General features: G+C 39.2%; 1 protein-coding gene across 2 annotated transcripts in view; it reads left to right on the top strand.

Annotated features, from left to right (window-relative positions):
- The first annotated feature begins 1,694 nt into the window (after positions 1-1,694).
- The window catches only part of col5a3a (collagen, type V, alpha 3a), an 83,218-nt gene continuing 59,157 nt past the window's right edge, over positions 1,695-25,755 (top strand). For both annotated transcript variants that reach the window (XM_034298550.2, XM_053228375.1), the window contains exons 1-5: positions 1,695-1,999; positions 16,639-16,806; positions 17,809-18,022; positions 18,190-18,352; positions 24,444-24,566. In XM_034298550.2, coding sequence (XP_034154441.2) covers positions 1,921-1,999; positions 16,639-16,806; positions 17,809-18,022; positions 18,190-18,352; positions 24,444-24,566 — 747 coding nt within the window. In that variant the 5' untranslated portion in view covers positions 1,695-1,920. The remainder of the gene's footprint in view (positions 2,000-16,638; positions 16,807-17,808; positions 18,023-18,189; positions 18,353-24,443; positions 24,567-25,755) is intronic.

Raw genomic sequence — 25,755 nt, forward strand, 5'->3', positions numbered from 1 at the left:
TCCTAATAGAAACCTTCAAAATATCAATGATTATAGGTTTTTTTGTCGTTAAAAACAGCACATTTAAAAAAATCCTTTATTATTAGTCTTAGATTATGTGGAATATCTGCCATAGAAGCCCCTGTAAATGAGCTGTTGCTATAGAAACGATAACATATAAGAACAAGTGCATTAATACTGTTTATTAGTATAACGGTAAGGTTTAAACTGTATTACTGGTTTATACACACAATATACAACACTAATCTTTACTTCATTTATTAGAGGAGGAGTATATTCTCTTCTCTTTTCTCTCGGTATTCTCTAGTCTAGAAGGCGAGACTTGCTCATCTCTCTTCTCTGTGTAACTTCGATATCCGAGCGCTGAGCTAAACTGCCCTGCAGCTACAACTCCTTCCATGATGAGAGGCCAAAAGAGGAGTGTGTGTAATCCTACTATCCACAATGCTGCCATTCCTTGTATGGATAAGAGCTCATTTATCTGGGTAACTAACCCTGCTCTGCTGTCCATCATGAAAGATGCCTTTTAGTGATAACGTTGTCATGCTCCTGTTGCAGCAAGTGCTGAGACACGGCGAGTAAGAGAGACGGAATGATGGGATAGATAACCTCCCTGCTCTCCTGCTGTCTTCTCACCATTCCACCATTCCAGGATTCCCTGCTCCGAATGACCAGAGCGGTTAAAGTTCAGCCTCACTTATAATAATGAAGGTCAATGAGCGGACACCATGTCAGGTCTTATTTCATCTCAGTTTTATTGTTCATTTCAATTTTACATGTTAATAAGGGATAAAGTATAAGCATTAAAGAAATACTATTACTATGATCATGAATCCAGGTTCAACATCTTCCATATATATATTTCTGCAAATATTAATCCACAGTTAGATAAAACAGTAAATGAGGAAGGTGCAAAAGTTTGGACACCCTTCCAGTTGATACAGTAGTATTTTTTATGTTAAAATTCAATGTCCCAGAACTTTTTATTTATTTATTATTTTTTAACTTCCTTATCATTTTATGCTATAATACATGTGTGAGAAGGTGCAACCATTTTATTTATACTTAATATGCAATTAATATAGCTGATGCAGCTCTTCTGTGAAGGACACACAGTATCTTCTATCTAGAAAGATCTAGAAGGATACATGCAGCATACATTTAAAATGGACTTTTGGTCTAATTATGTACTTTAAATCATTTTAAAGGTACACTAAATCCACATTTTGAATGAAAGATACATGTGAAAGGTACAGTAGATAAATGTACCACCCCAGCGACAAGGAAAAGTACAGTTTAGTACCAGTTTTTTGTGCTTGAGTAAATTGCTTACCCATGTACTATAAAATAAATACAAAAAATAGATATATAGGCAAAAATCTTTGTGCATACAGTATGTATTATTAGCTTCATTAAAATATTTACCAATAAAGAGATATAGTATGGTGTGTTATAGGCTGTTCTATTACACTGTGAAGTTTATTGCAATATACTTCAGTTGCATGAGATCTAGGACAATGAAGATCTTCATCATCATCATCATCATCATCTTCATCATCATGATGATGGATGTGCAGGCACTAAGTGATTGTTAGGACGTCAGGATGCAATATGACCCTCTTCTCATCCTCAGTCTCCGTGGGAGGGGAGATGAGAGAGGAGGGAAAGTTTTGGGGAGGGAGCGCACAAGTGCGCATCTGAGAGAGAGAGAGAGAGAGAGAGGGAGGAAACTGGATGCAGAGGGACACAGTGCAGCTAGGACACTTCGGGAACGAGGACACTTCTAAACTGGACACTCTGTCCTCACCTCTGCACTGGGCTTCACTGTAACTTTGCCCTCTCTTTTTTTTTTTCTTTGCACCGCCGCATGGCTTCAGTGTAATCACCGCGTCTTGTGGCCGGAACTCTGCACTGTTTACCATGAACCGAGGGACGGGGAGAGAGGAGAGAGTGTTCCTGGCTCTCCTCTTCATCCTCCACACCGCCACAACGCATGCGGGTAAAGTATCACAGGGGTAAAAATAACTGCATAGGGGCAAAGTGTCTGTAGGAGGTGGGGGAGCTGGGTGGGGGAATGGGGGGTGGCAAGGTAGACTACCTGAAGAGGTGAAATAACTTGGAGTGGAAAGTAACCAAGGGTAAAGTGTTCTGGGGGTTGAATGTTAAAATCTAAAGAGGTAAAGTGTATAGCTATATGGGGTAGTAAGGGGTAACATGTCCAAAGGGGTAAAATGCGCTTTTGGGTAGCTATAAAGGCTTTGAATGTGTTTAGAAGAGCTGTGTGTGGAAGGGGGTATCCTGGGAACCTGGGAATAAGGTATCCTGGCAGGGGATGGGGGGTGAGGATTGCGGGGTGAGGATTGCGGGGTGAGGATTGGGAGGGAGGGGGGGGGGGGTATATAATGGGGCAGGTGGGTTGTTGTAAATGTCTTGGGGTAAATAGGTGAATAGGTGTAAACTGTGTAAAGTATAGGGGTAAATAATACCTTAGGTTTTTCCCGTCTTTGCTTCTATACGTAATCGTATAAACTCATCCTTTCACACACACACACACACACACACACACACGCTTGTAGTTTATTTATTGAGTTGCTTGAGTTGAATCTGATGTGTATGGTAGATCTGAAAGATTTAAATAATGTTTTGTATGATATTTCTGCTGGGTTTCCAACTATAACATCTTGATTATTGTTATAAAAAGTTTCTGAGAGCCACAGCTACCACTTTTCATATCCTTTTTTAGATATTTGTGGCAATGAATCACTTATTAGACACATGAATCGATTCTGTGTGAATCGGTTGAATCCGCTCGACGGAATCCGTTAACTCACGCAGCGCCGAATTGATCGGTGACGTCACATTTAAAGGGGACAAGCCGTAAAAACGCTAATAAAACTTTGCACTAGGGCACTGAGTGTATGTTTAAAAGTCAGCTACCGCATCTGTAGTAACGATGGACGCATATGGTGCAGTTGTGTTTTGAATGGATGCCTAGTACTCGGTACTAAATGCGGTTTGAGTCTCCTTAACTAGATTAGTGATTCACGGTTAATGAACGAATCGGTTCTCTTTTAAACGACTCTTTTTCGAGGAATCGATTCTCAGGTGGTGATAAGGAATCGGAAATGCTGTGAAAGTTGACTCTTTTGTATTGCACTTATTTTTTTTTCTTTAAAGTGTGCATTTTATGATGTTGTATGTCTGTACCAGTCAAGCAGTATGCATGAGTAGGAATTTAATTTGCTTGTTATTAGGAGGTCTAACCTTTGATAAATCTAGACTTCCAGTATAAATCAGTAAATATATAAATCAATAAATAGTCCTAGCTATAAATATTGCTTGTTATACAGGTAGATGTGTGCAGGTTAGCATAGGGAATTTGCAGCCTACACAGTTTTTGGATGGTAGTCAGTTGAATCAAGACACTCAACTGATTTTTTTTGGAAAGAATCAAATTAACAAAGTGAGCTCTATTGAACATCTCCATAATGGATTAAACGTGAGAGTGTGGCCTCACTCACTGGTCACCCATCATTCGTGTCAGTACATTCTTGACCAGAGCAGAATGAAAATCAGGTGATTCTGGGCGGTTCTTTTGGGATGGGTGTTTTGAGAGAATGTAGTGTTTCAGTTAACAAGTAATGTTAGCTAGCTAATTAGTTTGTTTTTTCACAACTATGTGACAAGTGACATTAAGAGAACAGTGAAGCTTTGCAAATTTACATTGCCCCCCCCCCCATCACATCTTTCCTGTTCATGTCCGTATGTCTTACCCCATGTGTCATTTTCAAACGTCCCATCTATGATCAACTTTATCTCCTTGTATATATTATACATTTTTTATGCAAAAGTTTGCTCAAAGTCACAGACGAAATTACAATGTGCATTGCAGGGGATAAACGTACTCCTGACATATTACTGCAAATTTTAATTCACAGTTATTATCATCAGTTAACTTAGTTAACAAATCATTTTCAAAAAGAAATTGCATGAAAATAACTGGAAGGGTGTATCAACAGGAAGAGTGTCCAACCTTTTACGCACACCTGCTTTATTTTTTTATATTTTCAATCTGGTGATCTTAGCAGATAGATGATAACTGTGCATTAGTTTCTACAGGAATATGTAAAGTTTGAGTTTGTATCAAGCCATGTCCCTGGCGTTTGTATGCTCTTGCTGTTTCCTGGTTCCTCTGCTTTCCCCCCAAAGTCCAAAAACATGCCTGTAAGTGGATTAGATACTCTAATTGCCCCTAGATGTTCATGTGTGTGTCGTGCATTTCCGCCTCGCATCCAGGGACAAGCTCCGGATCCACTGCAACACTGATCAGAGTAAAGTCTTTACTGAAGATGAATGAAAACATTGATCAGGGTGCAAAAGCTTTTGCAGATAATGGCATTGTGTTTTAAATAGGGTGACGTATTTAAGTTTGTATGGGGAACATGTAAGCCGGATTGTTGGCATGTTATCAGAGTTTTATGATTAACGCACATTAGATTAAATGTGCGAATTGTGAGCAACTGATGAAGAAAAAAAACTACACATTTATTGTCATGGTCCATGTTGGAAAGAAAGACATTCCTGCAAGCATCCTCACACGGTGATGTTTCATTTTTCCTCTTCCTGCCCACATTCTGCTAATCTGCTTCTTTTCTGACACGAGAGGATGGGTGCCATTTTTTTCACTCTTCATTTCACATGCTCTTTTATGTCAGCATTCTCCCACCCTGGCAAAAAACAGAGAGGAATTCAAGCGTGTATACACACCCCTTCTTGTGATCTTGCCGTTTCACATGGGAGAACATGTTCTCTCTTTGATCCCTCTATATATAAGCAAATGAATCAGAGAAGAAACCGATGGGAGGATGAAGGCCACTGGTTAGACCTGTGGGAGATGCTTTCTAATGGAAGCGCTAAGCATTTCCCCTCTTCAGGTCGGACCTCCCTGCTGCGCTGGAACTCAGCACTTCTTTTTTGTAAAAAGCTGGAAGCCTACCAGCATATATCATATGCATAGATAACATTCACCAGCTTCAAGCGGCGCCCCTCTCCAATCTACAAGCAGTTGTATAAACATCTGGTCTACAGAGGCAAAATTGCCTGTTCCTAAACACACAGTCTTAGTTTTTTTGGAGGCTGTAGTCTTTCTTGTAGATATCCAGGGTCTCAGGTTGTGCAAACATGGATAACGTCTTTCCTTGGACGATGTTGCACATATCAATGGGGATTCCCTTTTTGGCAGCGTTCTGTAGCTCAGTGCAGCACTTGAATGACAGAATTGTTTGTGAAAAATCTGTGCCTTTGGTCGTCCCCTGCAGGCGTCTCATGCATGAAGGGAATGGAGGCTTTTATTATTGCATCATATTAAACAACAGAGGAGTGTAACCACTCACACTCCTGCTTCAGTCATCAGAGGCTGATCTACTGTAACCATCGTGTCCTCCTTCTGGGCTGCTGGAGTGGACACTGGGGTGTGAACTGCACGGGGAGACGCAGCACTGTTATCTTTTTAATTCAAGGCACACCACCCACCCTGTGCAAGCACATAAAAGGCAGGAAGTCATATGGAACATGAGCTCGAGTCAGCAATGAAACAGCTGAGGATGTTTGAAGTCATGCAGTCTTGATTTTTCTGATCCATCTGTCACAATGTCCATGATGATGGCTGGACCCAGGACCTTTTATGCATGATGAAAGCAGTAAATCATTGTCATATCTGAGGGTTTTACTCAGCTGGTCCCTATTTCCAGATCCTCTTCCTTTTACAATGTAGCCTTACAGCTACAACTTAAATCTAAAGTAATCAATAACTGAGAGTGATACATTCCAACAGAGGTTCCAACATCTACAGTTTTGCTGTAGCATTTATGATTTCTGACCTTTTGTTATGGCGATACAGGAGACACAGCAGAACCTACAGCGGAAAAGCCAATTCACCGAAGGGGAAAGGACACTGGATGTGACAAACACGCATTTACTTCTGGTAGCAGTTATTTACTTGTGAATCCATAAGCCTCGTTCTTTGAGCCAATAGAAAACTGTGGGTGGGACTATGGTCTACTTGGTCTGTAAAAAAATTCAGGGATCAAAGAACCAGACTCCAGAGTTTGTTTTTTTTTTTTGCGCCAGAGTCGTTTTAATGGGAAAAAAATGTAAAAAAAAAAAGATGCTTGCTGTGTGAGTTACACCAAAATAATCAACCAAACAATATTGTTAACTGAGCATTTTAAAGTACATTGCCTGTTCAAAAAGAAAAAAACAATACATGCACAGGTGAGCTGTTAGCTCATATAAACAATTTGAAACTTAGCATTAACCTGTATGTGAAGGTCTAATGCTGGCAGGCAACAGAAAATTGACAAAAGCTGGGATAAAGCTGTAGTGTATAAAGTTCAAGGGCTAGTATAGAGCTAAAAATTGACACAGTAAAAAAAAAAAGCTAGTAAAAGCTGTAGTATACAGAGTTCAAGGGCTAGCATAGAGCTAAGAAAGGACAAAGTACAAAACTAGCATAAAGCTGAAATAGACCAAAGGGTGTTAAGTGGAACTGACATAATTGTCACCATCATCCTCCCCTTCATATTCTTCTATGGTGATTGCTGATCTGCCAATCACCAGGTTGAATCTGGTTCTGGGCTTCACACGGTAAGGCACAACCTGGGGAAGTAACAACTTGGAATCTTTTCTGAAAGTCAGACCCTCAGTTATAGGGTTCTACATAGAATCCTAGAAAACAAATCAGAGGAAGTGTGTATGAGAGTGTTGTTTTCTTGTTTTGCTCACATTTTCTGAACTGATTTGCTCAGCTGAACGGCTGATCAGAAAACTCTTTGTCCTGTCAGCATCTGATGGAATTCCAATGTCCAAATTGGTGCACATTGGGGACTGTGAAAAGGACTGACAATGCAGGACTCATGGGTGCCTCCAATGGCATGCGATGGCTGACAGTTGGCTTGGTGTTTCAGGGCCCTACATCAACGCTATATGATTCTGTGAATAACAGAACCATTCTTTTTGTGAGTGTGTCTGGTCTGCTGAGTGAAATCTGTGTTTGTCCTGCTTTGCATGATGGGAGCGACAGTGTGTGAGTGGACAGTATCTGGCACTGAGGGCTGCAGGTGTTTCCTCTGTAGATGCAGGAGCTTTGGCGCAGTCTGGCCCTCTCACAGTGAGCAAACAGCAACAGAGCAAACTGCAGAGAGTGAAAAAGGACATGTAACCATGTCCGGCCCTGGTTCCCATACACGCACCTGCACACACACACACACATACACACACATTCCACTGCACCACCTGCTGGCACCATATCTGCTCCATCTCGTCTATTATTCAAGCTCTTGTAACTCCAGGGCTCAAGGTCATCTTGATCTAGTGTTAAGGATTAAATTATATGGAAACATGCTCGAGTGGGAGGTACATCTCAGGACATCCCATTTATGTAGTTGGGGATCATGAATGCCTCTTATTGTAACTGACAGTCCGAGATAACTTAAAGCAGATTCAGCCTTGGTGATGACACACTTCTGAAACAACAGATTTTTTGTATTTACTTTATGCTCACAGTGGAAACTTGTGGATTGGTTTGAAACACCAGAAATGTCAGCTGGGGATATTTGACTATTCATTTTTTTTAAACAAATGTCAATGAATGAAAAGGCAAATTGTCTACATGCTTCTTTAGTAGCATCTTTATTTTCATTTAGAAGCACTCATTTCCAGAGCTGGAAAAGTTTAAAAGTGGAAAATTTGGAAAAAGTAAGCAATGTAAGACCCAAGACACAGAAGACCTAAATTTGTTGTCTTTAGACACTGAATTACATTGTATGACTGTTAATTAATGACCTTTACAACACAGCAGTTGCCGAATTCTCAAATCTGATTGGTCAGAAGGTTCTGCAAGGTTCTTATTAATATGCTCATTCTAATATTTTATTGTTTCTTTAGTAACAACTTATTCACAGGCACTTGTATAGTGGATAATAACAGGATTAAAAAAAAAAGTGTGTTACAACGGAAAAGCGTTTGAAATGTTTGTAAAGAGTTTGAATCCCAACGATGCCACAGCTATCTGCGGCCGGGAGACCGGGTGGTCTCTGGGTGGGAGGGATGGTATAACTGTCGCTCTCCTCTCAATCACAGTTACACTATACAATCATAGGCATCTGTGAGCTTATGTTTGAGAAAGAAGGTGGATAGCACTTTCCTCTGAGTGTGTTACGCTGCCCTGTGATGCAGCAGGAGCAGCAGTTTGAGAAGATGCGGTTGGCTGGCTTCACGTGTCTCGGAGGAAGCATGTGTTAGCCTACACCTTCCTCAATTGGTGGCTGTACCAATGGGTAGTGGGTGGGTATTGGCCAAGACCAAATTAGGGAGAAAATGGAATAAAACAACAACAACAACAAAAATATTGTTGATATGGTGAAATTTTCTGTAAGGAGATGTTTATTTAACATTTATGGATGGAGTCTCCAGTGTTTGCGCTTTGTAACAGTCAGTAGTTTTCTGACATGGAAGCACTTTCTGATGTCTCAGTAACACGACAAACTGCATTTTCTTTTTGTCTTACATGAGTGATAACAGGAACTAACTTGTCTCCAGACTTTCCACAACACTAAAAGTAGCTATAAATGGATAAAAAGTACAATGTGTTGTTCATTTTTAATTAATAAAAAATGTAATCGTTGACAGATTGCTGTCATATAAGAGGAGTAAAACACTTTAGGATGTGATGATATAGGAAAATAATCAACTTTGGCATAGTAACAGTAACTCCACCACCACTCAGTCGTTGATTGTTTTTCCCTATAACAGCACGTTCACAAGAGTTTTATTCGTTACGAAACATAGAAAACCTGGAGAAAAATTTGAAAAGCTGTTTACTAGGGAAAAAAAGCAAGAACCCTGAAAAGTGTATGAGGGCTGTACTGCTGGTTTGCAGGGTGTTGATGAATGAAAGTGGTTTTGTTGTCCTACAGTCCTCGTTTCACTGCTTCTGTCCACAGAGCTTTTTCTTTCCAGGACCCTAGAGGTCAGAGGTCACAGCTAGGCTAATTTCATTAAGGCGAGCATTGTAAGACCAAGGTACAGAAATGCTCCATATGGTGCTGCTTCACAAACACATCCTGAAAAGCTGCAGCAGAACAGAATTGGCAGAGTCTTGTGTTTGGTTTGATTCCCTTCTTTTGTGTAGGAGTAGCCTTGTTTGGAAAACAGCCTCGTAACGCTCATAAGGTTCTGGTTTAAATTTACGACAGGTCATACAGTATGTAGACAGTGTGCTGCTGTGTGTAAATCTGGGTGTGGAGTAGAGGAAAGAGATGGCTAGCTGTTGGAGAAGAGCTCCATAAGCTTCTTTCTCTTCAGCTGGGAGACTTTAGTTCCTGCGGCTGGTGGTTTTCTGTTGTTAGAAGGCGTGCAGTAAACTGCATGAAGAGCATGAGGAGAGAATTAAAACAACATCAAGCTTACAAATGCCGTAGTGGGTTTAAGAAGCAGGAACTTGAGACCAGGGCTGAGCGATATGACGCCCACTTTTCTACGACATCGCAGGTGGCTCAGTAGCTTTTTTCTAACAATTTGATATAGTGGACTAAATTGATTGGATTGGATGAAGCTGAAATGGAAATCTTTAATCTTTAAAATTGTTCACATTTTATTAAAAAAATTTTTCTTCTCAAGGTTAAGTGATTTAGTTTTGTAGATGTTACATAAAAGTATCACTGAAGTATTCAGTACTTTTTCTTAAAAGCAGTACTACTGTTTGTAGAAATATCTTCAAGTATCATGATAGGATATTTTTGTTATATCGCCCACCTCTAGTTGAGATGTATGGTGAAAACAGGTGACACGTGCTGAAGGGACAAATCAGCAAAGGCAGTGATGTTGGATGTTGGATGGAGTTATGATGAAGCATGGATGTTTTTTTTTACTGTTATGCATCTTTCATAACTATATGAAAATTTAGAAAATCTGGGAAAAATACAGATACTACAGATACAAATATTATATTGTTAGAGTAAGACCCAAGACACGTCAAGGAAAGTCTTAAATTAGTTGTGTTTAGAAATTAATCTACATTGTATAACTATGAATGATTGACCTTTATCCCACCGTGCTGTTGAATTCTTGAATCCGATTGGTCAGAAGGTGCTGCAACTTTTATATTAAGCGACTCATTCGAATACGTTATCGTTTCTATAGTAACGGCTCATTCACAGGGACTTGTATAGTGAATACTCTACGTTACATCTAATACTAATAACCTTTAAAAATGGTTTGTTATTGAATAAGAACAATTTTTGCTGTGGTGAAGTTTATGGAAGGAGTCTCCAGTGTCAGTAATTTTTGCGACTCAGGAAAGTCTTCAGAACAGAAGGCTTTGTGGTGTCTCTGTAAAAGATTTTTTCATCTTATTAACTTCAAGAGAGAGAAAACAGACAGGCTGGTGAGGGAATTACTGTTTCTGGGAGGAAAAACACAAGTCAGGAAAGTTCAGGAACATTTTTGTGAAAAACGTGATGGTTTTAGGTAACATAGCAGAAGGCAAAGAGAGCTCTGAGTGTTTGTGTTGGTAAGTGCAGGTATTGTTCTCTACCCTCTTGTCCCTGTTTATGGGGTGGAAACGCACTTTTTTGTGTCTGAGACAATGAAATGAAAGATGCATGGACAAAACCATGGAACCCTGAAGCCATGGAATGACGATCTACTGAGGGTTTTTTAGGGGGGATGGGGGAGTGAATGACAAGCTTTATTTGGTATTCAATACAAGTCTGAATTCATGTTTTATGCATTTGGAATAAATCTGTACAAGTCGAGGACCGGAATGTTCAGATCAAGCCACGACAATCTTTGATCTGAGATATCGGTTATCTGAGGTGAGGCCGAAAAGCAGTCCGAGACCTGCAGGGACGGACACATCCAGGCAGGTGTAGTGTCACAGCAGATTATATCTCATCATATCTCATCTCTGTAGAGGCTGTGAACCTGCCTCGTGCAAGGAAGATTCATTTCTAAATATAATACATGTGGCACTTGTTGCCAGAGTGTTGTGCATGAATGAAATGAAATGAAATGAAACTCACAGGCAGAGCTGCCTCAGGCTGCTTCGGTTTGGCTGGATGTGTGAAACAGACGTAGCTCAGGTGTGCGACTTGTTGGCAGGAGGAAAAAGCGAGCGCCGTGTTGGGATTAGTTTTGATCCAGAGCCTGGCATCGCGCCACCTGCCCTAGGTTTTCTTTATAAAAGTGCAGGAGGAGGGGCATTCCTCAAACCCGTGCAAATGCCCATTAAAGTAAAATGAGACATGGGAAGTGGAAGAGACTGTTTGATTTTTAATACTGGTGTTCATGGTGTTCATTGTTCCATCCTCTTGGGTCTTTGATGAAGATAACATTGGGATGAACTTCCAATCAGGTGGAAGACCATGTTTAAGTGCCCATTTTAGACTAGTTAGGACCATCAAGTGTCTTAGACCAGAGGTTCTCAAACTTTTTGAAGCCAGTGACCTCTTTAACTGTAAATTAAATTCGACACATCTCTTCAGGATATGTTTATTTTACATTTTATAACAGTCCGTATGTTATTGGAACCAGAGGCTTTTTATTCCTGAATCTTCCTCCAGCGGAACACATTAGCTTGAAGTTGACAATATGTATAAGCTAGTAGTTTTTGAGTTATTGAGGTTTGGATTAAATCCATTTAATTGAAACGACTGGTCAACTGTAAGACTGTGTACTATTTTTATCAAACTTCAAAGATTTACGGTGATGTTCAGCTTACTGAGACATGCCATGGCTTTTCCTCTGGAAACATCTTGGAAGTTTTGGATGTGTAAAAATTCCCTCTACGAGGAGACATTTCCCTTCTCGTTCCCAGTCCTTTTCAGCTTTTCAGTTTTATTGTTGTGTGAATTAGCTGAGGTCAGAGGTCGGATATTTGGCAATGCCATGTTATTCTGAGTCTGTTGGAGCTCTGTGGTGTGTAGCATTCACTCACTCAGCCTTGAGTTTCACCCAAAATGTGTGTGTGTGCGTGCTGAGGGCTGCTGATTTGTCCTGTAATTTTATTTTCATGATTAAATCACTGTGTTTTGAAGAGGTGCCAAGGAGGCGTCGAGCTCGGTTTGTTTTGGGGAAGAGATTATTTAACTTATTTAACGTTTTCAGCAGCGCTGTCAGGTGCCCTGTTTAAAACAGTAGGCTTTGCAGAGATTCCATAATTAGGCTAAAGATTATAAGGCTGCTCTTCCACCTAAACACCTAAACACCTCTTCCTAACTGTCCTGTTCATGTCCTGTTCATGCATGTGTGTGTGTGTGTGTGTGTGTGTGTGGACATGTCATTATGTGTTGGTGGGATCCAAACCTCCACACATGGATAGGAATATCTGACAGTTTTGACTTTGTTCAGACAATTGGCGGGTTCTCATGAGGAAAAATGCTTTTTTTATTAAACAAAAACAGGTTTGACTTGAAAAAAAAAAAGATAAAAGAGCCAAAAGGTATTCTTTTGGTTACTGAGGTTAAGGTTAGGGTTAGATTTATGCATAGAGACATTAAATAGCTTTCAGTGGAAGGTCCTCACAAGGATAGCAATACAAATGTGTGTGTGTGTGTGTTAAAGAAACTGGATAAAAGTAAACAAACATGCATTGCATATATTTAGCTATTTGGGCCTTTCAGGAAATTTGAATGATTTGAATGATGAATCCAAGTTCCTGTTGGACATGTGAGGTGTAAAATATAAACTATTTAAAAAAAACTGAAAGAAAAAAAAGAATGAATGAATGAATGAACGAATACACAAATAAAGTTCAGGAATTTGCAACTCTATGGCTTCAGTAAATATCTATGGCCAAAATATTAATGTATACATTTAAATAATGTGTAAATGTATAAAATATTAAATTGTTGGATTATGTTTTTAAATGTGTGTTGAGGGAGTAATTTTTTTTTTGTACAGTTAAATGGGTCCCTGGCTTCAGAAAGTTTGAGAACCCTTGGTCTACAGCATTTCTGACTGATACAACTGCCAAACATTTCCTTTAATAATTAATGGGAATTAAAACAATAATTCTATACGTACCAAGGGTGTGTCAGCAAATCTGTTTGAGAATGAGGCTGATCGAAAGCAGCTCTACATATGTATATATTTACAGTCACTGTTTATTTCTTTCTATCCAATGTCTGGAAACCTTTAAATCCACACCCGATGTTCTGTGCCGTTTTGCGTCTTGGCCGTTTTCTCACTTCTCTCCCTGTTTAGTCTGTTGCCATGCCTTGCGTCGCTCTGCGCTCAGCCTCTGAATAAAAGGCATCTGCTAAGCAAATAAATAATGCCATAAAAATCCAACAGTGTTTTATAGACAGCAATGAGCAAACTCTTCCCACATGTTTAATTAATGCAGGAAAGCAAAGGACAGTGTAAAAAAAAAGAAGTAGAAGCAGGGGGCAGAATTAGGGTCCAGTTCAGTCGTAAAATGCTTTAGATGCCAAAACCTGTGCAGAGATGAACCAGAGCGTGATGTCCTCAAAAAAAAAAAAAAAAAAAAAAAAAACCCAAAGCAAAAACTCTGAGTTCAGTCGGCTCGGGTGATATATGCATGTCGTTCGTTCAGTTCGCCTCGCTTTCAACAAGAAGAGAAAGAGGGCGGAACAGTGCATTTGAAAAATTTGTAGCACTAAGACAAACCATAGAACAACCTTGTTGTGTTGTTCGTAGCATAATGCAGTATTACACAAATGTGTTGTTCATAGCATAATCCTCTATACATGATTGTGTAAAAATGACTGACGGCTATTTTTTAAATTATTGTAGCAGTGAAAGCTATTTCATACACATACGTAAAACTGTTTATTTTTTCAAATTACATTCGTATCTTCATTCGTGACGACTCTCTCAAAACTAGCCTGCACTGACTGAAATGTCTTTTGAAAATAAATTCACCAGACCTTCACTTTATGGATTGGACATGCCAATTTAATAAATTGTAATACCAAAACTTGCCTCTTGAAAACTTGGCATTTTTAAATGAATGTATTGAGTGAATGAAACAATGACTTATCTAATATCTAAAAAGACACTCACCAGCACCACCTACTGCTGTAATGATGTAACTTACGTTAAGGGTCGCTGAACGAATCGGTGAAAGAATCTCAATCAATCTTTTTGTTGAACAGGATCAAAAGATTCAAGTCAGTGGGATGAATCAAAATAACCACCGCTAATAAATTGCTGATAATTTGATGATGTAAATTGAAACTTGATACTGAAATCTCACTCATGGCTACCTGTGACATGTCTGAGCTAGTTTATTAGCAGTTAACTAGCCGGCTAGTTAACTTAGCTAATAATAATGATGAACAAATAGTGTTTATTATGCTATGTTTTGACAAGCTTAGCAACTGTTAAATAAATCACTGTATAGAGTAATGATTCACTGTAAAAGGTAAAGATTCAAATAAAACCTCAAATAATGAAATCCCACTTGTGTAAACCTGCGACAGGGACAAGCTAGTTTACAAACAGTCAACTTCAAACAGTCAACGAGCTGGCTAGCTAGCTTACCTAATAATAGTAAGGAGCAAGTCATGTTACTTATGCTATATTTTAAGAACATTTATGTTAACCTGCGACAAATACTAGCAGTCAAGTAGCCAGCTAGCTACTTTAGCCAATAATAAAGATGAAAATATCATGATTGCTGTGAAATATTTTGACAGGCTTGGCTACTCTTACATAAATCACTGAGAAAATAAAGACTAGCTGGCTAGCCATCTTAGCTAATAATAATGATGAACAAATCACTTAGAAAATAAAGATGCATATCAGAACTATAAAACTGAAAACTCTCTTGTGTTAACATGCAACAACTTTATGCTAGTTTACTAGCAGTGGTCTCGATTAAATCCCATGTGTATTAACATCCGGTGTACACTAGTTTACTAGCAGTTGACTAGCCGACTATTTATGTACCATGAGGACATAATGGTGTTTTTATATTGTGTGTTTGTGTATTTTGAGAAATCCTGGTATATTTATTACAATGAAGATGTCTATATTTTAGTCATTTCCTACACACTTTTCTACATTAGATTATTTGTAATGGTTTGAAGTGAAATGCAGTACTTTAAGTTAGATAAAGTGATCACATCCAGAGAAACAGTCGAGGTCCCAGGGCACAAAGAGCTTTAAAGACCCATAAAACGTTTGTTTTAACTTCCGCATGAACAGGCTTTAGACAAGAGTAAACATTAAACGAGTCAGAGAGGATGCTAGCCGGGGCGGAGAGCAGCAGATGAGTCTCTCATTGAAAAGATCCACAGACAGGTGCCAGGTGCAGCTTAACTATCATTGGGCTAGACCGTGCCATAACTCTATCCCATAATGACAGTTGCGCTTAGCCACCTGCAGGACTGATTTTAACACAGCTGCCATTTTTGAGCTTCCAGAGGACGACAGGCACATGCACTGCTTAGATAACTCCCCCACTTCCAAACAGCATGCTGTTCCAGTTCTATTGTAATCCATCACACAGTAGAGGAAACTACAAATCCAGGCTGGTTTATAGTCTAGCTAAGGGATGTAACCGAATGTGAGCATTATTCATAAACAAATACGAATAGAGATGAATAGGAGGCGCACTATGTGTTTTTTTTTCTTTTAAAAAAGCATGCGACAATGGTTCACAGGACATCTGGTTGAGACTGGAGGTGTGCATCAGGACTGGCATCCTACAGGACATGGCAAAAAGGTCACACAATCAGGAAGTTTACACTTTCATGCAGTCAGATATGAAGCATGCGGGACAAAGAAAGACTACATTGATTAGCATGAAAGTACAGCGTTCATTCATTCATTCATCTTTAGTAACTGCCTGGTCAGGGTCGCTGTGCTTTAAATTAGGGTACTACTTTGTTTATATTTGGGGAACTAGATCCAAATAATTTCATTAGAAAATATCATGAGCAAATACAAACAAAAAAAATAACTGCGGGATAAAAAACAGACTTGCACACTCTCTAGTTGACACCAATAAATGAAGCAGAGTGATGTAGCTGAGGCTGAGGAACTGTAACAGCCAGACATTTCGGCCTCTGACTTTTTTCCCCAGTGTTTTCCAGAGACATAGTGGTAGAGTTTATATACTAAAAAAAAAAAAACTCCTGTCTAGACAACACCTACTTTCGGTTTAACACCTGAATACATATTTATTGGAGCACTCAGCAGAAATGGACAGTATCATAGTGTTACACCCCTAGTCTACAGCCAGGGTTCTCAAAGGTGGGTATAGCATGAAGCATAGTCAGGGGGTCTTTGATTTTTTTTTTTTTTTTTTTTTTACAAATTACAGTGGAGGAAATCGCAACACACCATTGTGAAAGTTATTATGCCTATAAATAATGCCAACTGGAATCTAATGAACATTTTAATTAAAATGCATTGTATGTGTGGAGATACATTCAGAATTCACATACAAATATGTTTTTTAATAATTTGTTTGTAAAATAAATCTGGACTTGAGGGGTCCTTGATTTTTTTACACTTAGAGTGGTCCCTGATTGTGAACAGTTTGAGAACCCCTGGCCTACAGTGTTATGTTGTGCTCTGCGTATAAAATCTTCATGTTTCTCCTTTTAGGCAAACTGGTCGATGTCCTGCGTGTGCTGGAGCTGTCCGATCGCATGGAGGGCGTGTCCTTGGAGGCGGGGCTGTGCACACAAAGAGCTGACACGGAGGAAGTGGACATGGCATTCAGGATAGACAAAAAGATCCAGCTCAGTGCTCCAACCCAGCAGCTCTTCCCAGGTATGCACATGTATACACAATAAATGTGTATGTAATCTATAATCTCTGGTGTTGGATTTTTATTAGCTGTTTTAATAGAGATGAAAATACAAAAAAATAAAAATAAAAACATACATATTGAATATGAATGTCATATTATTAATATATAATATGTAATGATGTGTAAGTGTGTATGATATGATATTTAGTTTTGCAGAGGTTGAAGCAAAACTTTACTACAACATTATGAACGAAATTATGAAAGATTAGAAAAACTATTGAAATATTGAAAAAATGTAAACAGTTCATAAGTTATCAAAGCTCTCAACCTATAAAATTAATGATAAAATTGTTATTAGCTAAACAGGCTTACACACTATTTAAACATGAACTGTTACTTTACTGTTAGTTAATTTTCTAATTTCATGATATTACTCTACTAATAAACCATGTTGATAAACCAAACACACACAAATACTGCTCTCGTATACCCCAATATGAAATAGCTAATAGCATATCAGGCTAAAATATACATTTACAAACTATTTAAACACAAGGGTTCTAATGCTTCAAGTTATGCTACACAGGTTTTAAAATTTAGTCATTTAACCATACTAATAAATCAGGCTAACTTTACGAACTTATCAATTGCATATAAATGCTGCTTTCTGATGCACCAAGAATTAGTTAAAAATAGACATTCGTGTAATGGACTACCTAATTTTGCACAAAATTTAAACAAAAAGCTTACTGTTTCACACTAAGTTACCTAATTTTCTGATTTGATGACCTCACCATACTTGATGCTAACTTTACTGTAACTCACCAAACACTTAATTATATGCCCCAATTGTACAGTTGATTATATAAGGAATACATGATACATTATATCCGTTTATAGTTATGTGTAATGTTGTGGAACATATAAACAGTCGCTCCTTCACCAGTCTCTCTATTCTGGTCGTGTACACTGTGTTTACTGTTTGATCATGACTAAGTGTCTCTATGATGTTGTCCGGATAGACTCAGCTTTTCCTGAAAACTTCTCCCTGATGACGACGGTGCGGGCAAAGAAGAATGCCCAGTTCTTCTTGCTGTCCATGTACGATGAACAGGGCGTGCAGCAGCTGGGCCTGGAGCTGGGCAGATCACCCGTCTTTCTATACGAGGACCACAGGGGACAGCCGACCCCTGACCTCTACGCCACCTTCAAGAAGATCAACCTGGCTGATGGAAAGTGAGTGTTTCTGCATGAATAACGCAAAGAAGCAAAGTGGTGTGTAACTAATACTGGCTTTAACCCCATTTAAACTCTTTGTCCATCACATCGATATGAAACAGTGAATGATTTTTCCACTGTACTACAATATATCAGGGTTAACACTGAGGTTTTCTTCTCATTAGGTGGCACCGCATTGCCTACAGTGTAGAAGGAAAGTCAGTCACGCTGTATTTGGACTGTAAGAAGGTGGAGACTCTGGATCTGCACCGTGGAGACGACCCTGTGGTTCGCACGGATGGCGTTACTGTGTTTGGGACGAGGCTGCTGGACGAGGAAGTGTTTGAGGTAAAATATGTGAGAAAGCAACAAGTAGGGAGGCATTGTATTTGTAAATGGGAAAATGTTTAAAAGGTTTTGGAATTATGTCCTGTTATAATTAATACTGTAAGAAGAAAACACAATGTGCTGTGCTGTAATAGGAAAATAATTAATGACAGGGTGGTCGATACAAAGTGATGTTCCTCTTACCACTCTGAAGTTGATTATTTTCCAATAAAAGCATGTCCCGAAGTGTTTTATTCCTCTTCTGCCAATGGTTACAATTTTTAAAATAATTTATTAAATGTATTAAACAGTGCATTTTATCCATTTATATTTGCATTTAATTGTATTTGGATTTGATTGTTATAAATCACTTTGCATAAAAGTATCTTCCAATTGAGTACACTGTATGTTGGTGTAGTATAAATCTATACTGCAATCTATTATCCACAAGGCTTTCTTGGTCATGTGCTTTGCAGTGTTTGTGCGATATATGCATGGTAGGAGCTGAATTGAAAGCTTCTCCTGAGGCTTTTTATCTTCAGGTGCCGTTTGGACTTGTTTCAGCTCTGTGGTCTCCGCTGATGGATTTATGTTTACCATGTGAGAAAGCTGTTTGTTGACATTTCTGCAGTGGATTACGAGTGAGCGTAAATAAGTGATTCCCAAATGCATTTAGAACAAGCACAACAGTTTTAATAGGACAGGAAGATTTTACAGACTGTTTTAAAAACCTCTAGATGTGAATCCTGTCATTGTAATTGGGGCATGCTAAAGGATTGGATAGATCTAGTGTTTATCCCACAGTGATTTATACTTGGATTTCTGTCTGCATTGTATGTATAGGGATGGGTGGGTCAAAGGTCGGATACTTGAGCATGAAGCTTGTCAGCATGGCTTTCAAATAGGATAAATGGATAATGAACTGTATAATTTGGGGTCGTGGTGTAGCTATTTGAGGGTGCATTAGCATAGTTTTGGCTTGTGGAGTTTGCTGAAACCTAGAGGAGAGCAAAAAATCCCATCATTTAATCTCGCCCTAAGGGTTTGTATCTCTGTCTGCATTGTGTGTAGTGTTTGGTAAGCCACTCTCTCTTCATTTCTGCTGGTCCCCGAGGACAACAGTCCAACCTTCTAGTCCCATTAGCTGTGCATATCTTAACCTTCAGAATGATGCTGTTATCAATACGCTAGCTTGAAGGAATACTTCACCCATCATGGTTAATGGGGCTTACTAATCATAAATAAGGAGCTTTTAGAAGCCAGTTGCATTATGCATATGAGTCCCCATTAGCTTTTATTCTAACATTTTCAGAGCCTTTTTTCAGGGGTGAAGTATAGCTCTAATGGCCACACATCTCAGTCCTTTCATCATCCAAACCAGATGTTTCAGTCTGTGCCACACCTCCTTTAGACACCCCTGCAATAAGTGAATGTTCCTGACCTCTCCTACACTCATGCTTAACCTTTTATAATACTTTCCCCACTATTAACCATAATTACCCAGGATCTCATCACTTTCTCCTTGTCTGTAAAATACATCCATCTCTGAAAAGTGAGCCTCCATAAAAGCTTTCCTCCTTTCCTGAGAAATCCTGACAAATTTACAGAACACCCAGCCACCCTGTATCTGCTGGAATGGGAATACACAGTAATATTGGAGTCATATCTATGTTACAGTTATGATCAGCATCACGTTTGGCCAATAATTTGGGCTTACATAAAAGCTTTCCTCCTTTCCTGAGAAATCCTGACAAATTTACAGAAAACCCATCCACCCTGTATCTGTTCGAGTGGGAAAACACAGTAATATTGGAGACATATCTATGTTACAGTTATGATCAGCATCATGTTTGGCCAATAATTTGAACTGATGTATCTGGTGGTCTGGGAAAGGTGAAATATAGACATTTTCTACTATATATACTGTACTTCTGAAAACTACAGACTTGAATGTTTGTCTTTTGTATGTATTGAGTGTATCTCACCCACAAAGAAAGTTCTAGCATCTTTTTCAGTCTTCAACTTGCTGGATACGTTGATTCTGTGCCCATTGTAGCCTCAGTCTTCTGCTGTTGAGGCCCACTTTGAGATGCTTTTCTGCTTACCACGGTTGTAAAGAGTGGTTATTTGAGTTAGCGTAGACTCTCTGTCAGCTCAAAAGAGTCTAGCCATTCTCCACAGACCTCTCTTCTCAACAAGGCATCAACAAGACACCTGCAGAACTTTTTCGGTGTTTTCTGCACCATTATGTATAAACTCTAGAGACTGTTGTACAGGAAAATACCAGGATATCAGCAGTTTCGGAAATACTCAAACCAGCCTGTCTGGCAGCAACTACCATGCCATGGTCAAAGTAACTGAGATCACATTATTTCCCCATTCTTGTGTTTGATGTGAACAATAACTGAAGATCTTGTCTTGTATCTACATGATTTTATGGATTGGGCCGCTGCCACATGATTGTAGGCTGGCAGAGTTAGAAGTGATATGTCAAAAAACTCAGTGTGTGGTGAGTTAGAGGAGGGTCAAAAGTTGTTCAGAGGATATGCAAAGAATTGGTTAGCAGTTACAAAGGCAAAGGTTTGACATTCAAGTTTTTTCAAGAAAATGCACAGAAAGGGAGTGCAGACTTGTAAACATATCATTTTCTATATTTCCCACCATATGGCTAATGACTTAAACTCCACCAGTCTTAAAACAACCATCTTTGTGTTCTTAGCACTCTGTGAAGTGATGTCAAATTCATCTCAATTACCATTACTTGCCCTCGTCTCTCCACTCCCTTCATTTAGTCTCATGATTTTTATTGAGCTGCATCCGGTTCGATCTAGTACGGCCCATGGAGGCGAAAGCTTGGCACATTCTCGGGTCGTTTCCCAGGCCCTGGTTCCAGGGTTCTCCGTGGGGGATATGTTTCGGTCCAGTTCCTTTAGCGTGGGAGAGCAGCCCGGGAGACTGTGGTCAAGACTAAGACCTCGATTGCTTCCAGATTGTCTTCGAGATGCAAACTTCATTATGCATCTGACACCACCGTGGGGCCTGAATGAAATGTCTGAAATTATTGTTTCGGAAACTTGGTGTGTCTGTGTGTGTGTGTGTGTGTGCATGTGTGTGTGAGGGGTTTTGATATGGTTTGAGGTCCAGTATGCGTAAACATCAATTTGAGAACTGTACTAACTGTGTTGAGCTTTGCAGGATATATCTTTGAATCACTAATCAAGTAGAGTGTCTTCTTAAGAGCTCTGGACTGATTGCAGGAGTGTGCTTCACAGGATGGGAAATGCCATAATTTTCTTGTTAAATGCAATCTCACAGATTGTACACTGTGGTTGGGAAAGAACCTTTCGAGTAAAAGATCTGTTTGCCAGACTAATGCGATGACTTGTAGTTGCTTCGTTTAAGTAATGAACAAGCTCCACAGGGGGAAAACAAAAGAATGTTCTCTAGCTAAACAACATTTCCTCAGAATAGAGGCTGCCAAAGAGCTCGGTCCAAACTGGATATGGACTGAATGTTATGGCTTCTCTCCAAAAGGAGACATCATCTAACACTGCATGTTTTTTTTTTTAAAGCATTCACTTACTCATTGAGCACCAACTGACCAGATGTCCAATCAGATCTTTGTTAAGTTATTTGTTTTAATTTAGTCAGTTGTAATTCTGTTTCTGCCACCAGATATTTGTTCATTTTTGATCTGTATTAGTTTTGACATCTTATATGTGAACCACAATAGATGTCTTTTCTATGTCTCTGGTCAAAATGAAGATAGTTGAATGATAATCGAATGAATGAATGAATGAATGAATGAATGAATGAATGAAAGAATGAATGAATGAATGAATGAATGAATGAAATCTGCAGTGCATATGATATGTTCAACACAGAATCTGCTTCTTTTTATACAAAGATCACGAAATCTTCAGTCTCCCATGGTGAAACACTGTGACTGACTCACCTTATGCCTCATACATTAAATCCTGTTGAGGAGGTTCCACTTCCAGTCGTCGGTACGCACTGACCTTTGATGTTTACAGGGAATTAAACACACTCATCAGACTACATCCTCACTCATTAAAATGTGAAAGCCTTGATCTCAGGCTGAGCTCATGCCATGTCTCTGTTTAGTGGCGTATCGCGTGTCTTGACCCTTGTTTCACATTACTACAGGGCAGAATGACTTAGTGCACACGGTACAGAGCCATTGTCTAGTGAGGTATCAAGAGTGTATGGAAATTGGGAATGTGGTTGTGTGAAATTATAGAGTACATGTAGAATTCGTGTTCGACTGCCTGTGAGTATAACTCAGATTTAGCTGAGTCTTAGCTGATTTTTACACAGGTGTCCTAGCCTCGCAATATTAAAAAAGTTACCTGAATATAGGAAATACACTGGCTTTCCTATAATGGTATCTGGTTGACTTAATCTTGCTACCTAGCCACTATTTCTTGCTAAGTTCGTCTTGTAATGGAAACGGGGCTGTTTTAATTATTGTATGCGTTCATTTACCACAGCAGTTGAACTAATGCAGTTTAGATTACTTGTGTAAACTACTTGTGCCTGAACATATGATGCTGGCTGTTCTCTAATGTTAGATGTTTAGCTTAACTCTGCTAGCTAGCCAGCCAATATACTACAAACATTGCATAAAAACAAGAAAATCTATCATGTGTAAGTAAACTAAACTACATTAATTCTGCTGGTGGTGTAAATGAATTCATATAGCAGTTAAGATGTATTTAAGCAGTTAAGATGTAATTCCAACACTAATTTAGCAAGATGTATGTAGGCTAGGTAGCAAGATAAGCTAACCAGCAAAAGTTAGCCAACTTCTAGCTGCATAGTATTAGACCTAAACAACATTCAACTGTCCTGATTTATAGGAAAGTTAGCAGAGTTTCTTTTAAATGATAAGACTAAGTTAGCTAGCTGAATCACACTGGGTTTCCTAATATACTTTTATTAACGATGAATGATATGTAATGAGTCAGCAGTTAAGAAATATTATGGCCCTTGGTAGGGGAGGCTGAATGTGTAATTTTCCTGTGTTCTGAATTGTACACCTTATTTTAGTGTTTACTACTGAAGCTATTTTATAAGTGTGATTTTTAGGAACTGCCTGACCTTGCCTCTTCACTTTCTATGAGGTAGTAAATTATTTAGTGCCTTCAAACCTTTCTTGACAAGGAAAAACTTCCTGAGACGACATGAGGAAGAAACTTTGAGAGGACCCAGACTCAATCCTCATCTGGATCACACTGGATAGTGGGATTATAAATTATTATAGTATACAGGTGTAGCTGAGTACAAAAGAACAGTAATAGGTATGTTTACATGATGTTCTGATTGTGAATAAGAGTTCTGGGATAAGTCTTTATGATTACAGCAGCAGCTTTTAGGAACAAGCATCCAGGTGGGAAGCAAGAGTGAGACTGGCCATAAACTTTTTTTTTTAATTAGTCAGGGACTAATAAAAGTAAGTTGAATAAATAATTACGTGCCATTGACTGTGGAAACTGTCCTTACTTACACCATGAGAAAAGACTGGATGGCAGTAACAAGCCAAAATTTGGAAATCAAAATAATCTCTGAAGCTCTGACTTGTAGTTAGGTTTTTATGTGCAGGTTTTAAGCTCTGGACCTTACATTCACAACAATTCTCATAGCACATCAAAGCAGGATAAGATCAGACTATTTGGGAGAGTACCGAGACTTGAGGCACACCCGTTCCCAGAAAGTCAGGGCTGCGAAAACAAACCTGTAGTGGTATCATTTACATATTTTGTGTTGTGAATATGAAGCAGATATTAGTAGGTATGCATTTTGGCAGCTTGCTACGCCTCATTATGTCGACATGTTAAGCAATTACATCGTGTTACAGCTCGTATCTTTTTTTAAATGTTTGACTTTGGATCTGAATGAGCACTTTCAACTAGTTTGTGGTTTTTATATTACCTGATGATTATGTTGCAAACAATATGGACTATTCAAATTCAAAATGGCAGGATACAATTTACAATCTATTGTTCCTTTTGCAAGGTTTTGGTCTGAAATGTCAGGGTTTTCCAGATGCCTTGTGTAATCTGTGGAATGTATGTGTGTATTTGTGTGATAGGGAGATATCCAGCAACTGCTGATTGTGGACGACCCCCAAGCTGCAGAAGAGTACTGTCATCACTACATCCCAGACTGTGACTCTCCTCTGCCTTATCGTACCCAGAACTATGAACCTGAGGAGGCAAGCACATACACACACATACACTCATACACACCCATGAACTTCCTCCCTTAGCTGTCTTAGCTGTTTCATCATCTGACTCATACATTTCAATACCTCTAAAGTAGCTCCTGTTTTATATCCTGCATATCCAAACTACATTTTGAACCTAAATGACTGTATTTTGTCAATCTGGTAGTAAGTCTGACCTCCTGTTTGAATCATTGAACTTATGCTTACCTCACATGTCCTCTTGCAGAATCTTCACCAGTCTCTCAGTCTCGGATTTACGTTTCTGGCAAGCCAATTTATTGCCTCATATTCTTTTGTATAAACACTTTTTTTTTCTATGAACTCCCAGCCCACACGAAACCTGTCCTCAAAAGTTCACGAGGACGTGGGTTGCCTTGCAGTCTGCAAAAAGTTTGTACTCTTTTTTTTTGGTAAAGCCTCCCCGATCTCTCTGGCTTGCCTCAGGCACTTGGGCTTTTAACAGACACATTTGCATTTATTGCAGGTTTTCTGGGCGGCTGTCCCAGAGCAGCCGTCTGACAGCCAAGCAATAAAACAGGGAGTGAGGACACAGAGACCGAGTCATCTCTAACAGACAGCTACCTGTCTCATCTATTTCTTATTTGATCATTGTATTTGTTAGAACCAGAAGATTTTAGAGGAATTAGAGGAACCTAACCAATAGTGAATGAAAGCTTGTAGAGTTCAGTTAGGATGGAATGCTAACTTGTGTTCAGAGAACAATAAATGTAGAAGCTTTTAGTGTAGGACAATGAGTCTGAGGACAGAGCAGGTGCATGCTGTACTATAGTCTACAGGAAGTACATGGATGTACGATTGGCTACTCTAAATTCCCTGTAGGTGTGAATGAGTGTATGAAGGTGGGTGTGCACGGTGGCTTGCGATGGACTGACGTCCCATCCAGCGTGTATTCCCGCCTCAAGTCCAGTGTTTCCAAGTTCCGGACACACTGCAACCTTGACCGGGATAAAGTGCCTGTTGAAGGTAAAGGAAAAAACGGAATCATGTAGGATATAACTGGGGTGATGCATCATTACTGTCTGGGTGCAGAGCTGGTATTCCTGTCTCACTGATGCCATCCCAGTGTCATTGCAAATGTTGAATGACTGGAGGTAACATCACTTCATCGTAGTGGGAATTTTCTTTTGCAGCTGACATTTCAGATGACTCACACTAG

This window comes from Pangasianodon hypophthalmus, chromosome 23 (genome assembly GCF_027358585.1).
Source record: "Pangasianodon hypophthalmus isolate fPanHyp1 chromosome 23, fPanHyp1.pri, whole genome shotgun sequence".
NCBI classification, from domain to species: domain Eukaryota; kingdom Metazoa; phylum Chordata; class Actinopteri; order Siluriformes; family Pangasiidae; genus Pangasianodon; species Pangasianodon hypophthalmus.